Source organism: Malus domestica, chromosome 08 (assembly GCF_042453785.1).
Source record: "Malus domestica chromosome 08, GDT2T_hap1".
In the NCBI taxonomy this organism is placed as follows: Eukaryota; Viridiplantae; Streptophyta; class Magnoliopsida; order Rosales; family Rosaceae; genus Malus; species Malus domestica.
In genome coordinates, this window is record NC_091668.1 from 6,557,418 (window position 1) to 6,570,275 (window position 12,858).

The 12,858-nt window shown below is 37.1% G+C and overlaps 1 protein-coding gene across 1 annotated transcript; it reads left to right on the forward strand.

The window, feature by feature from the left end:
• Window positions 1–1,377: 1,377 nt before the first annotated feature.
• Window positions 1,378–8,509, forward strand: LOC139197965 (probable disease resistance protein At4g27220). The gene is made up of 5 exons (XM_070826151.1): window positions 1,378–1,556; window positions 1,655–1,799; window positions 2,322–2,402; window positions 4,970–7,344; window positions 7,640–8,509. Exons 4-5 carry the CDS (start codon window positions 4,972–4,974, stop codon window positions 8,219–8,221), a joined length of 2,955 nt encoding a protein of 984 aa, XP_070682252.1. The 5' UTR covers window positions 1,378–1,556; window positions 1,655–1,799; window positions 2,322–2,402; window positions 4,970–4,971; the 3' UTR covers window positions 8,222–8,509.
• Window positions 8,510–12,858: the final 4,349 nt, after the last annotated feature.

Sequence of the window (12,858 nt, forward strand, 5' to 3'; positions counted from 1 at the left end):
TCTTTGAACTTGTTTCGACGGCTTTGTTTCGATGAATGCTTCTGTTTTCAACTTTGAATTGATTATTTTTGAAATGTAGGAATTCAATTTGATAGGAAGACAGAGAGTTATTATGATGGTTTCGTGCTGGGTTGAGGTTGGTGAAGAGTCAAGACAATATCAAATCATTTAGGGGTATTTGCAGAAGTGTAGATTTGTAGTGGGTTAGGCTTGTTAGTTTGACCCGTGGACAATAGTTTTGGATGATTTTTTTATTAAACTTTGAGCCATTTTGGTTAAATAACATTTTGGTATGATTTTTTGTTAAATATTTGCTGGCTTAAACCATTTTCTTTAAAACTCTCTTAAATTAAATGTATTTATAAATTTAAAATTTAAAATTAATAATTTTAAATCAAGACCGTTGGATCAACCAATAGTCCACATGTCGTCCGATCAAAATAATGCAATTGGAATTGCCCATGGATGGCCGACAACTCATCAGGCAGGGCCCCACTTCCCTCAGCCTGTGCCCTTTTCCTTTTCCTTTTGGCGAGTTTCCTCCCTTTCAGCGCTTCAATCATGCGTCAATCTGACTCATCATTGCAATCCACTAATTCCTCTCTACCACGCCTCATTTACCCTCTCAATACGATAACTTCTTAGCAAAATCTGTTTGATAAGAAGTCACCATATTCCTATATTGGTAAATCAAAACGCAAACAGGAAAACCCTTTTGGATTCTCGCATGATCCTCTTTATCAAGATTCCAAAGATGCTTTAATCATAATCGTTTATCGTACATCGTATGATCAGTTTTCGTTAGGTATTGTTTATATTTAATTTTAAATAAAAAAAATTACAATAACTTCTGACCGCACAATGTACGATGAACGAATGTGATTTGAGAATCTTCGGGATCCTCACTCAGGAAAACGGGGTTGTCCAATCTCTACGTTAATAAATTAATGTCAGAAACTTCCATCATAACCAGAAAGTCAATAAGATCTCAATTAAAGAACATTAGTAACTAAAGACTGAATATAAAATTTTTCAAAAAAAAAAAAAAAAAAAAAAAGAATAATTGCTTAAGAGAACAGCGGCCACGAATGCCAAATACCGCTTCACCGTGACGTATATGCTTGCTTCTGTTGTCGAGGATTGATTCGTAAGCCATCATGTTTGTTTATATGAGATTCTGAAAACAAGGTTTACGTTCTATAAAAAAAATAGTAGCTGGCCGACACTGCCATTCACCTCTCAACCCTGTTATTCCCTTCGTCCAAGGAGAGTAAACAGCAGCATCAAGGCAAATCTTTTTGGTAATATGAGCAAAGAATCTTGCATTGTAGAAAGCAAGCGGGAAAACATAGGTGTCCGCTGTCTGTATAAACTAGCAAAGAAGAATAGCAATTGCACAACCATTCTGCATTAATTTCCTCTTCATATATGAGACTTTTTGGAAATACATAAGCGTCCACTGTCTATATAAACTAGCAAAGAAGAACAGCAATTGCACAACCACCCTGCATCAATTTCCTCTTAGTTCAGATTATCTTATACATTCTGATGATAGAGTGAGTTGAAATTGTGATTTGTTTTTTTCATTGTATATAGGCAGAAATTGGTTCAAGCTTGAATTAACAGTTATATTTTTCAAATTCCATGTTTGTAGATAATAACGATGCCTCATACAACGTTCACTATCTAGCTAAGAATGTTGGTAGTGAAGTCCTGCTGAATTGCTGAAAGAACGTCCTCTCCAATTGGTACAAAACCAGACTCTATCCACACAACAACAACAACAAAAACAAAACTAGGTAACCATACCTTTTTTCTTTGTAGTATAATTCTGATGTCATATAAATTTGCTTCATGTGTTTCAATATTTTTCTTTCCTTGCCTAGGATGCTTCCTTAACAATCAACAAATACTGGACACAAGCTTTTAGCGTTGAAGCAAAAAAAAATATGCCTGTTTTGGCATACTCTTTGTATCTTTGAAACACGATCTCTCTTACAATTTTTAATCTCCCAGAAACACGCGGGCATAACTTTCTATTCAATCCTAATTGTTGACCTACATCTTTTTTTAGTTGATCTTAGTGAAGTACACAATTTTACATGCGGTTTAGAGTCCATTTGATAACCATTTCATTTAGCTTTAGGGTACACATGTTGTTAAATTAGAAGAAGAATATAAAACTTAGTGCTTTTAGATTTCTTAGTTGTTTTTGCTTTTAGTTAGCAAATTGCAATTGTATCCAGAAGAACTTTGCAAGAAAAAAAGAAATTATTACGTACTCTCCCTTCTTACTTCATTAGTTTATTCTCAATTTACAGTACGACCAATTTGTATTGGTACTCCAAGGAACGTATATATTGAAGAGCAACTCACTTCATCCATAACCAACAGAGCTAAGGGTACGTTCTTTAATTATAACCATATTTGATTTGAGTTGGAATCTTGGATCTCATTTATGGCATTTGGTTTGCTTTTAAATATGGTGCCATGCAAGCTTATACTTTTCAGTCAGTATATTGATTATTTATCGTGTTTATGTTAAATCTGCAATAGTTTAGCGTACATACGTGATGTAATCTTGAAAAAGAATGAAGAACAAACCAGAGAATTTTAGAGATGAAATGCTTGAGCTAATAGTAGCAACTCAGCATCCTTCATACATTGTTATCTCTTCTCCTTCACCACCAAACAAAGACAATTACTCTGAGCCCGTCAATCTAAAAAACTAATTTGGTGCATACACTTGTCTAATGAAACCAAGTCCACACCTAGTTCACTAACAACAAAGTAACACTAGCATCTACGTAACACTGGCCTTATGGAATTCAAGCAAACAAACACAAACAAATTTCTTGCGTTCCAAGTTGTAGTATCAAAACCAAATCTCATTTAGCTCCAACATTCCCTTCTAAATGGATTATGCTTTGACTCCAAGCAGTCCTCTCAGATAAATCTTGATAGTAGGTTTGCTACAAACATGATATCAACTTTTGTTACTGTCAAATAGAGTAGACTGCCAACAAATTTCTTGTACAAATTCTCATCGGTAGCTTCAGTTCCATCATTTTTACACTTTTTCATTTGTAATCAATGGCGTAGCAACTGACTTGCATCATTTCCGTCCAAATTTCTCAAGTAAGGTCTGTGCATATTTTTGCTGATGTATGAACATACCACTGGATTTTGGAATCACTCCAATTCCCAGAAAGTGATGATGAAATCCCAAATTAGTCATTTCGTAATGCTTCATCATATCCTCCATGAGTTCAGAAATCATAGCTTCATTCATTGCTTCTAGTGAACACTGCATCATCAACATAGATAACACAATTAGCTTTCTGAGCCTTTTCCCGTCTTTGTATAAATTGTTGCCTCACTTGAACCTTTTCTGAAACCTCTCTTCCTGAAGTAATAGTCAATTTCACTGTACCAAGACCTTGGTGCTTACTTCAGTCCATACAGTGCCTGCCTTAATTTGAACACCTTCTCATCTTTATTTGGAACCACAAAACCTTATTCAAGTATGCTATTGAGAAAAGCTGAATTTATGTGTGGCCAAAGCAATTAAAGTCCTAATACTGTCCAACCTTGCCATTAGAGCAAGGGTTTCATTGAAATTCACTCCAGGTTGTTGGAAATAACCCTTAGCAACTAATCTTACCTTGTTCTTTTGTACAAAGCCATCTAGATTCAGTTTGGTCTTATAGACGCATTTCACACCTGTCACTAATTTGTCCCTTGGTTTATTCACAAGTTCCCAAGTTGAGTTTTTCTCAATCATACAATTCCATCACTCATTGCCTTCTGCCAAGATTGGACATTCTCAGCTTCTTCAAAGCTTTCAGGTTCCATTATACGATAGTTGCAGGTTGCATAAATCTCACTCAACCTCCTCATTCTTAATGAAGTTGATCCTAAGGAAGAGTCTTGCACTTCTAGGTCCTCCGGTGTTGAACTTAAACGTTGGGGAGACTACATTTCAAACACAATTTCACTCTCAGTTTGTATTTCACATTCCACTTCATCAAGTCTAAGTGGTACTAAGATGATATCTTCAATCTTTTTATCCCAATTCCTAACAGCTTCTTTATTAAATATGACATCCCTCAAAATAATCACCTTGTAAGTTTCAAGATTTGAAAAATCTATACCCTTTCTCTCAACTCCTATATCCCACATAGATGCATTTGGTGGTGTTGTCTTCAAGTTTGTGTCTCAATTGTGTTGGCATCTGTGCATAACAAATAGAACACCCTTGGATGCTTCACACCAAGTTTCCTGCCACTAAATGCTTCAAAAGGATTCATTTTATCAAGTGTCTTTATTGGACATCAGTTGAGAAGATAGACTATACTTTTAATTGCTTCACTCCAAAATGAATGTGGCATCTTCTTTTCAAGCAACATGGATTTTGCCATTTCAATCGCCGTCTAATTTTTCCTTTCTTTAATACCATTATGCTGTGATGAGTAAGCAACAATTAGTTGTTTCTGTAGTCCTATATCCTCACATAACTCCTTGAACTCGATTGAGGTATATTCCCCACCTCTACCACTTCTAAGCTTTTTTAGTTTTAGTCCACATTGTAGTTCAACCATTGCTTTGAACTTTTTGAAAACAAAAACGCTACTCTTAGCACATAATTTTACCATCACTTGTATCATTTCTCTAATAGAGATGAAAACCAAATGTGTTAGTGGGCACCACTTTATTAAAACGTAATTAATATTCAAAAATTACAATTAAATGCCAAAAAACTAGAGTTAGTTTCTAATCTTAGACAAGGTTTTATTAAAAAATTAATCTTTTTCAAGAAGTGGAATAGAATTTTCCGTTTTTCATAATACACTTTGAAATGTACTGTGTTTATTTATAAGTTGTTGAAAGATTACTCATAAGTCAATTAGAAAAGCAAAGTATTTCTTGAGCTCCTTTTTTTTCTAATTTAATTTGTATTCATCAGCAGGCATGGAGATTGTTAATCAAATTGTCGGAAAAGTTGCCGAGTATGCAGTTGAACCAGCTATACGCCAAGTGGGTTACCTAGTTCACTGTAAAAGAAACCTCGAGAGTCTACAGACTCAAGTTAACGAATTAAGTGCCGCTAGAGAGCGGCTACAGCGCGAGGTTGTTGGAGCTGAAGACAAAGGTGAAAAAATCCACACTGTCGTCCAGAACTGGCTGAAAAGCGTGGATGAGATCACCGAGAAGACGAACGAATTATGCAGGAGATCAACAAAGATGAGCTGTTTCCGTGGGGTTTGTCCAAACCCGGTGCTCCATTACAAGCTAGGCAGGAGATCAACAAAGTTGGAGCAGGCGGTTGTTGAGCTCTACGAAAAAGGAAATTTCGCTAGGGAGGACATTTCGTACGATGTCCTCCCACAAGAGGTATGCATGGTTTCTCAGAAACAGTACGAGGCATTTGATTCGAGGACTTCAACTGCAAGGAAAATCATGGATGAGCTGAGAATTCCTAGTACCGACCTGATTTTGGTTTATGGTATTGGCGGCGTGGGGAAGACCACACTCGTTGAAGAAGTCCTTAAGCAAGCTGTAAATGAGAAGTTATTTGCTGATGCGGTTATGGTAAGAAGTGTGCAAAATCCGGACCTTGAAGGAATTCAAAAAGAAATTGCCATAAAGTTGGGTATGGAAGTTAAAGAAAGCGAAACTATGTCAGTAAGAGCACTTCGTCTATGTGACAGGGTAAAAGACAAGAAAGTTCTTGTAATTTTAGACAACATTTGGGAAAGCATTGACTTGCAGGCGGTAGGACTTCCTTGTCTGCCGAATTGTAGAATACTTTTGACATCCAGAACTCGAAAACTGTTATCCTCAGAGAAGCGGTTGCAAAAAGACTTTGAGCTTCGAGTTTTAAACGAGAAAGAAGCTTGGTGTTTATTTGAGATGAAAGCAGGTGATGTTGTTAAAAATCCCGACATACGAACTGTGGCAACCGATGTAGCAAAAAAATGCGGAGGTTTGCCAGTTTTAGTTGTCACGGTTGCAAGCTCTTTAAGAAATAGTACTTTACAAGTATGGAAGGATGTCTTGAGAGGCCTAAAAGTGTTTGACAACGAAGACCCAGCCAATCAAGAAGCATACTCGGCTTTAGTGTGGAGTTACAATCAATTGGATGATCAAAAGCTGAAGCCACTATTCTTGATCTGTGGAATTGTGGTAAATCGTTGGGGACGCGCTAATCTGACAGACTTGTTGAAATATACAATTGGTTTGGGTTTGTTTAAGAACATCGATTCAGTGGAGGACGCACGATATGCATTGCATGCACGGATTGAAGAGCTTAAAGATTCTGGTCTGTTACTCGACTTCGAGGACAATACATCAATCACAATGCATGATTTGTTACGTGATGTTGCCATCTCGATTGCATCCAAAGGCCACCGTGCCTTACTAAGAGCAAAAGGAGATGACTTGAAGGAATGGCCAAACAATAAGGAGTTTTCTGAAAATTGCACAATGATCTCTTTGTCTTGCAAAAACATCCCTAGGCTTCCTGAAGTTTTGAAATGCCAACAACTGGAGTATTTTTATTTGTACTTTAATGGTGACTTGCTTGAAATCCCAGGTAACTTCTTTGAGGAGATGAAAGAGCTTAAAGTGATGGATTTAACCAGAGCGCGTATTTCGTCGCTGCCTCCATCTCTTCATCTCCTGCAAAATCTTCGGACATTGTGTTTGGATAGTTGCGTGTTGGGAGACGTAGCTCTAGTCGGACAGCTATCGCAACTAGAAATTCTCAGCTTTATATATTCCAAGTTTAAAGAGTTGCCTGAAGAAATAGGGAAATTGACTCGTCTTCGACTGCTGGATTTAAGCGGCTGCTCTCAACTCGAAGTGATTTCACCTAATGTTATATCACGTCTGACAAGTCTAGAAGACTTGAGAATGAAAACCAGCTTCAACAGATGGGTGCCCAAAGGAGTAAGCGGAGAAAGAAGTAATGCTAGCCTTTCAGAACTGAAGGACTTGCCTCATTTAGCTGCATTAAGCATACAAGTTCCAGAGGCTGGCAGTATTCCGAGGGACTTGTTCACTGACAAGTTAAAAAGATACCAAATATTAATCGGCACTTCTTCGAGGGAATGGTACGATGTGGATGAAAACCTCAACACATTGAAGCTCAAGCTCCCAACTGGTTGTGAATTGGACCATGGTCTAGAAATGTTGTTGAAGAGATCATGTGAAGTTTTGTATTTGGATGGGTCGGAGGGAGCTGATAATGTTGTGTACCACTCAGGTAATGAAGATTTTCAACAACTCAAGCATCTCCATGTCCAATACAATGCCCAATTTACACGTATCATTACTGAAGAGGTATGCCACTGGTGTCATTCTTTCCCATTATGCCATTAGTACTTGTTTTTTCTTTTTTTTTTTTTTTTTGAGCGATATAATTTATAAAGAAATAAGAAACAACCACCATAGAACTCCTAGATTTTGTGTGGCTAAATTTACATATATTTGATCATTTGAAGTGATTCGTTTTATCTAGTGCTTATCAAGAAATATTTGTTGGTATAATTTTTTTATCTCAAGATACCATTTGACTAGATAATAACAATTAATGTGAATTCTCTTCTCTTAAAAATGGAATGTACAAATACTGCAGGTTGTGTTGCCCAACTTAACAAGCTTGGCGGTGCATTGGTGTGATCATTTAACTTTTGCATTATCGTCTTCCATGGCTAGAAATCTCGTACAACTTCAAAAACTTGAGATAACCAACTGTGCATCAATGGAAGAGATAGTTTCGACAAAAGAATATGGTTGTTCTGCATTGAAGGATATAGGGTCATCTGCTATTCCCTTCCAGAATTTAACAACTTTGGAAGTAGTTGGTTGTGGCAGCTTGAAATATTTAGCAACATATACGATAGCCAAAACTTTAAAGCGGCTAAGAGAAATGGTGATTGGGGATTGTAACACAATTACAGAAATAGGGGCAACGACATCAGATGGAGATGATGCAGGAAATGATGGTGAGATTTCTTTTTGCCAGTTGCAACGTTTGGACCTTTTCTCTCTACCAAGTCTGCAGGATTTCTTCTCTGGAAATTGTATTGTCAAATTCCCATCCTTGAAAACTGTAAATATATACGAATGCCCTAAGTTGAAGATTAACTCCTTTGAGTGGAAGAGTTCCCCAGAACTACAAGGACTGCAGATAACAGAAGATTATTTGTGGGGGTGATGAGGATGATGATGATGACTGTTGATGCAGATGCTGGTGTTGGTGAGGGCGACGATGTTAATGATGACGGAAGCTATGATGATTCTAACAAAGAGAGCGAAGGTGATGCAGATGTTGCTGATGGATCGTGGTGGTCGTGGCAAAACTACACTCAATATATATATATATAAAGAATTAACATGTTTGTTATTTCTGTGTGTAATGCTTTTGGGTTTTAACGAAGACAACCTTCTGCGCATTTTAAATTAAATTTTGAATAATTTAAAATAATAATTTGCTTGATTTTTAGTTTTCATAAGTTAGTGCACCCGCTCATTATTACGGTGTTTGAAATATTGTTGAAGGTGTAGAAAGTTATGAATATATATGTGCCTAAGAGTAGCATGTATATTGACGGCCTCCAAGATCATCTTGACGCAACATTCTCTCCGCCAATTTCATCTTCAAAATGAAAATAATTAAATCAATCACAAAATTAAGGTGCTTTTAGAGACATAAACTTAAGAACACAAAAAACTTAAACCTTTCGAAAGCACGTATTCTTAATCATATATCAAAATTAAATTCAACCCTTTTTATCATTTTTCCCAAAAGATCAAACCTTTTTTTATCAACATCTCTCTCTCTTTTGATTGTCATGGGACAATGAATCCTTTTCTTTGAATAAATAGAATCAAATGGATTGATATTAGTAAGACATGACCTATTATCAGAGGTTAATTCCAGTCCAAAGATCATTCCTTTTTAGGATATACGAAGTATGGGATTCCAGTAAATTGACTTTTTGAAATCTTTAATTCACTTTGATCCACACCCACTCATTCCTTTTTTTTTTTTCCTCTACGTTTTGCACAGATATTTGTCTCTTAATAATATTGTACAAATTATCTATTCAATGTCAAACCTAAAAATGATTAGAAACTAAACTTCACGTGCTGAATTGATTAGAACTAAAATTGGCAATATAGCGATCAAATGTTAATGATACAGCAATAATATTAGTTAATTTTAAGGGCCAATTTCACACAAACTAATGATTTGGATCTTTTTTTTGCTCTTTTCAACGACCTCGATCTTTGAGTCCTTGGGCTCCAGGCACAGAGATTCAAAGAAGACCTCGACTCCTCAATTCCTAATGATTTTGGGTTGGGTAGTAGATTCTAGGTTAGCCTATCATTGAATGTAGAACACTACTTTGCTACTGAATAAAATAACAGTTGCTGAACTCCAATCATAAATAAACACGTGTCTAAATAATTAAAACTAAAAATTATAATTGTACATGTGTTCATCTAAAAATTCAGCAGCGAACTAGTATTCTTGAATTTATCACAATAATCACATTCATCACAATAGCCCATAGGCCAGTCCTATTAAAAATTGAATTTATCATTTGAGAACGAAACTTGATATCTCTCATTTAGGGATGGCAATTTTAACCGTTAAAACCAATAACCGTGGATAACCGTACTGACACGTCCCGATCCCGATATTCCCAAATACCAAGATGGGCACGTGTTGGCCAACACCCGAGGGTGACGAAGCCATTTTAACACATGCATACCAATAAAATAGGTGATTAGAAGGAAATACACAAATGCAGAATCGTATTCAGAGCATACAACTAAACAAGAATAAAGTGAAAGAATTATTATGGAAAAGTACGAACCGAGGAATGGGATCTATGCAGAGGAGGCTCGAAGATGCTTAAGCAGGAGTGCCCTAACGTCGGGATCGTGTGCCTCGATCCTAACTCCTGAGGGGGCGCAAAACAGAAAAGGTGAGTGGACCAAAGTTTATAATAATACTAATAGTGCGAAAATCAGTTTATTTAAGAACATACTAACCCCCTGTTTTGAAAATATATATAATACTACATCATAGGTTTGATAAAAATCCTAGCATGCCATGTAAAACATCTGTAAAACCTCTATAAATCAAATCCGCAATGTACTCAACTAAGGGTATCATAGTCGCCCGAAGGCAGTCCATGTCCATCACCCGAAGGTGAAGCTGAATAACTTGTCTATCACCCGAATGTGAAGCTGTATAAAATAGCGTACATCCACACCGACACTAGCCACAGCTAGTGAAGCTGTTCAACTCCGCTTTCGACGATGAAGCTGGGGGTATATAATATATATCATAACTCACTCTTGCATCATTTGTGTCCTATGGCCATAGACATCTATACATGCCGTATGATGACCCACTAGGTAAGTACCAAAACATATCTCAAAATCTCGTATCATAAATCATATAAAACCATGAAAGCATTCTAACTCAATCATTCTCGTAAACCACAAATCCGTAATCTTTCATAAATCGGAAATATCTCAATGTGCATAAAAGCAATAGTCGTAAACCTTTTCTAAGTGTGAAATCAATAGTTATAACATTTCATAAAGCGTAATTTAAATAAATCATAATATAGAAATCCGTAAAGCAAAGTATATTATAAAATGTATTCCAATCAGGTAATATGAATTTGCATGCTAGATGGTTAATTATAAAATATTCATTTGAGAAGGGCTCCACTCACCGTTATAGCAAGCATAAATCCATAATAGGTGCCTCGTCATCAGGTCAAGGCTAAGCTTGATTAACAGATATTCCTCCGAATTTCAACTTGAATTTCACCGGATATGCTCGTCAGTTTCTGGGTAGAAAATATAGAGCATGCATTAGCCCCAGTCCTTCGAATTTAACTTCAAACTTCACAGATAAAGTCAAGAGAGTTACCCAGAGTTGAGATTTGGCAGTTGGTGTAGATTTATTCTCGAGTTCGACAGAAAAATGACCAGCAAGGTCACCAGATTTCTGATTTTCGAACCGGACCAATTCGAGCTCATGGGACCCCAATTTCGACGGGTTCCACACCGGAGCTCCACACCAGAAGCTGAGTTGGAGTTCGAGAGAGCTCAATCCTTCGGCATTAATGGCAAAGCACACGGGGTGCCTCGATGCAACATGTAACGCCACAGGTGAGTTCCCTATGTCCCAAAAGTTCAACGTTTAGACTTTTGGAAGTTGGTTTGGTCGAATTAGAGAGGAAATGCGGTGGTTTACTTCTCGTAGCTTAGAGAGATAGAGAGAGAGTCGAGAGCTTAGAGAGAGAGAAAGGTTGCAGAAAATGAAAGAATATAGAAAGTTCTAGAGTGTTCATGGGGAAAGAGGAGAAGAAGAAAGAAAAGGGGAAGAAAAGAGAATGGGCCGGGTTACAACACAACATAGTGGGTCCCACATTTAAATTAAAAAAACAGGTTGTTACATGTCCGAATGGATTAGATTTGGCATGAAAATTCGTGTATAATTTGGATATGAAGAAAAACCGTGAATAATATTCGGTTATGGTTTTGGGTATGGTTATAGGGATCTCCAATTCGTATCCATCCCCGAATCCAAACCGAATTATATTTAATATAATAGTATTTATATATAATTGTATTATAATATATATATATATATATATATATATATATTTATTTATTTATTTATTTATTTATTTATTATTCACCCAATCTATTACATTGAGAATACAAAAGTTGCACTGTGTGAGTTGCATTTTGTGGGCAAGTTAAAAAGTTTTGATATGAATCAAAATTTATAAGAATCCAGACCAATAGTACTTATGGGAGATATCAAATATCAGCTAACATTATCAATGTTTAGCTTTAATTTTTATGCTCCACAAGATCCATTCATTAAATCATTTTATACATCAAATATTTAATGACGAAATTAATATTTACTAAATTATAATGCATCAATTAAATGAATATATTTTTTGTATTGACGAAGATGAGTATAACTGTTAACCGATGGGAAATCCGTTACCCGATGGGTATGGTTATGGATAATACCCAATGGTTAATTGGCAGTTATGAATATGGTTAATTTTTGAGATTATGGGGACGGATATAGCATTTACGTCCCCAAACAGAACCGTTGTCATCCCTATCTCATTCACAGCCCCACTTGTCAATTTTGGATAGGCTGACGTTGTCGCTATGCTGACGAGCCATATGTCAACCAGTATAACCCGAACCCGCTCAATAATCTGTCCGAGTCGACCAGGATGAAAATCAAAGCGAAGCCCGGAAGAACAGAAAACGAATTCAGTAACAACAAAATCGGTTCCGGTTTGAGAATTCATTCTTCAGAGTGTGAGAGAAAACACTGCGATACGACACCGTTGTGTTGTGAACCTCTGCTTCGCTTTTGCATTTGGTACAAGAAGAAGATGCTCCGAAAATGTGGCGGGAAATCGGAGACAGGGAAGCGGGCAAGCTCCGCCCAAATTTGTTCTCGAATCGAATCAAGTCGACCCTGATCCAAACGCTCTAACTCTTCAATCACAAAGGCATTATCTCCCCTCACCGCGGCTCCGTCAACTCTCTCCAGCTCGATTTGACGGAGGGCCGGTACCTGTTATCCAGCGCCTCCGATGCTTCCGCAGCCGTGTTCGATGTCCAGCGACGGACCGATTACGTAGGCGGTGGAACTATCAAGATTCACAAGTGCCTGTTTGCGGTGGATAAGCAGCACGAGCACGGGCATAAGTACGCGATGTCCTCCGCCGTGTGGTATCCCGTCGACACCGGACTGTTTGTGACGGGGTCGTACGATCATCATAT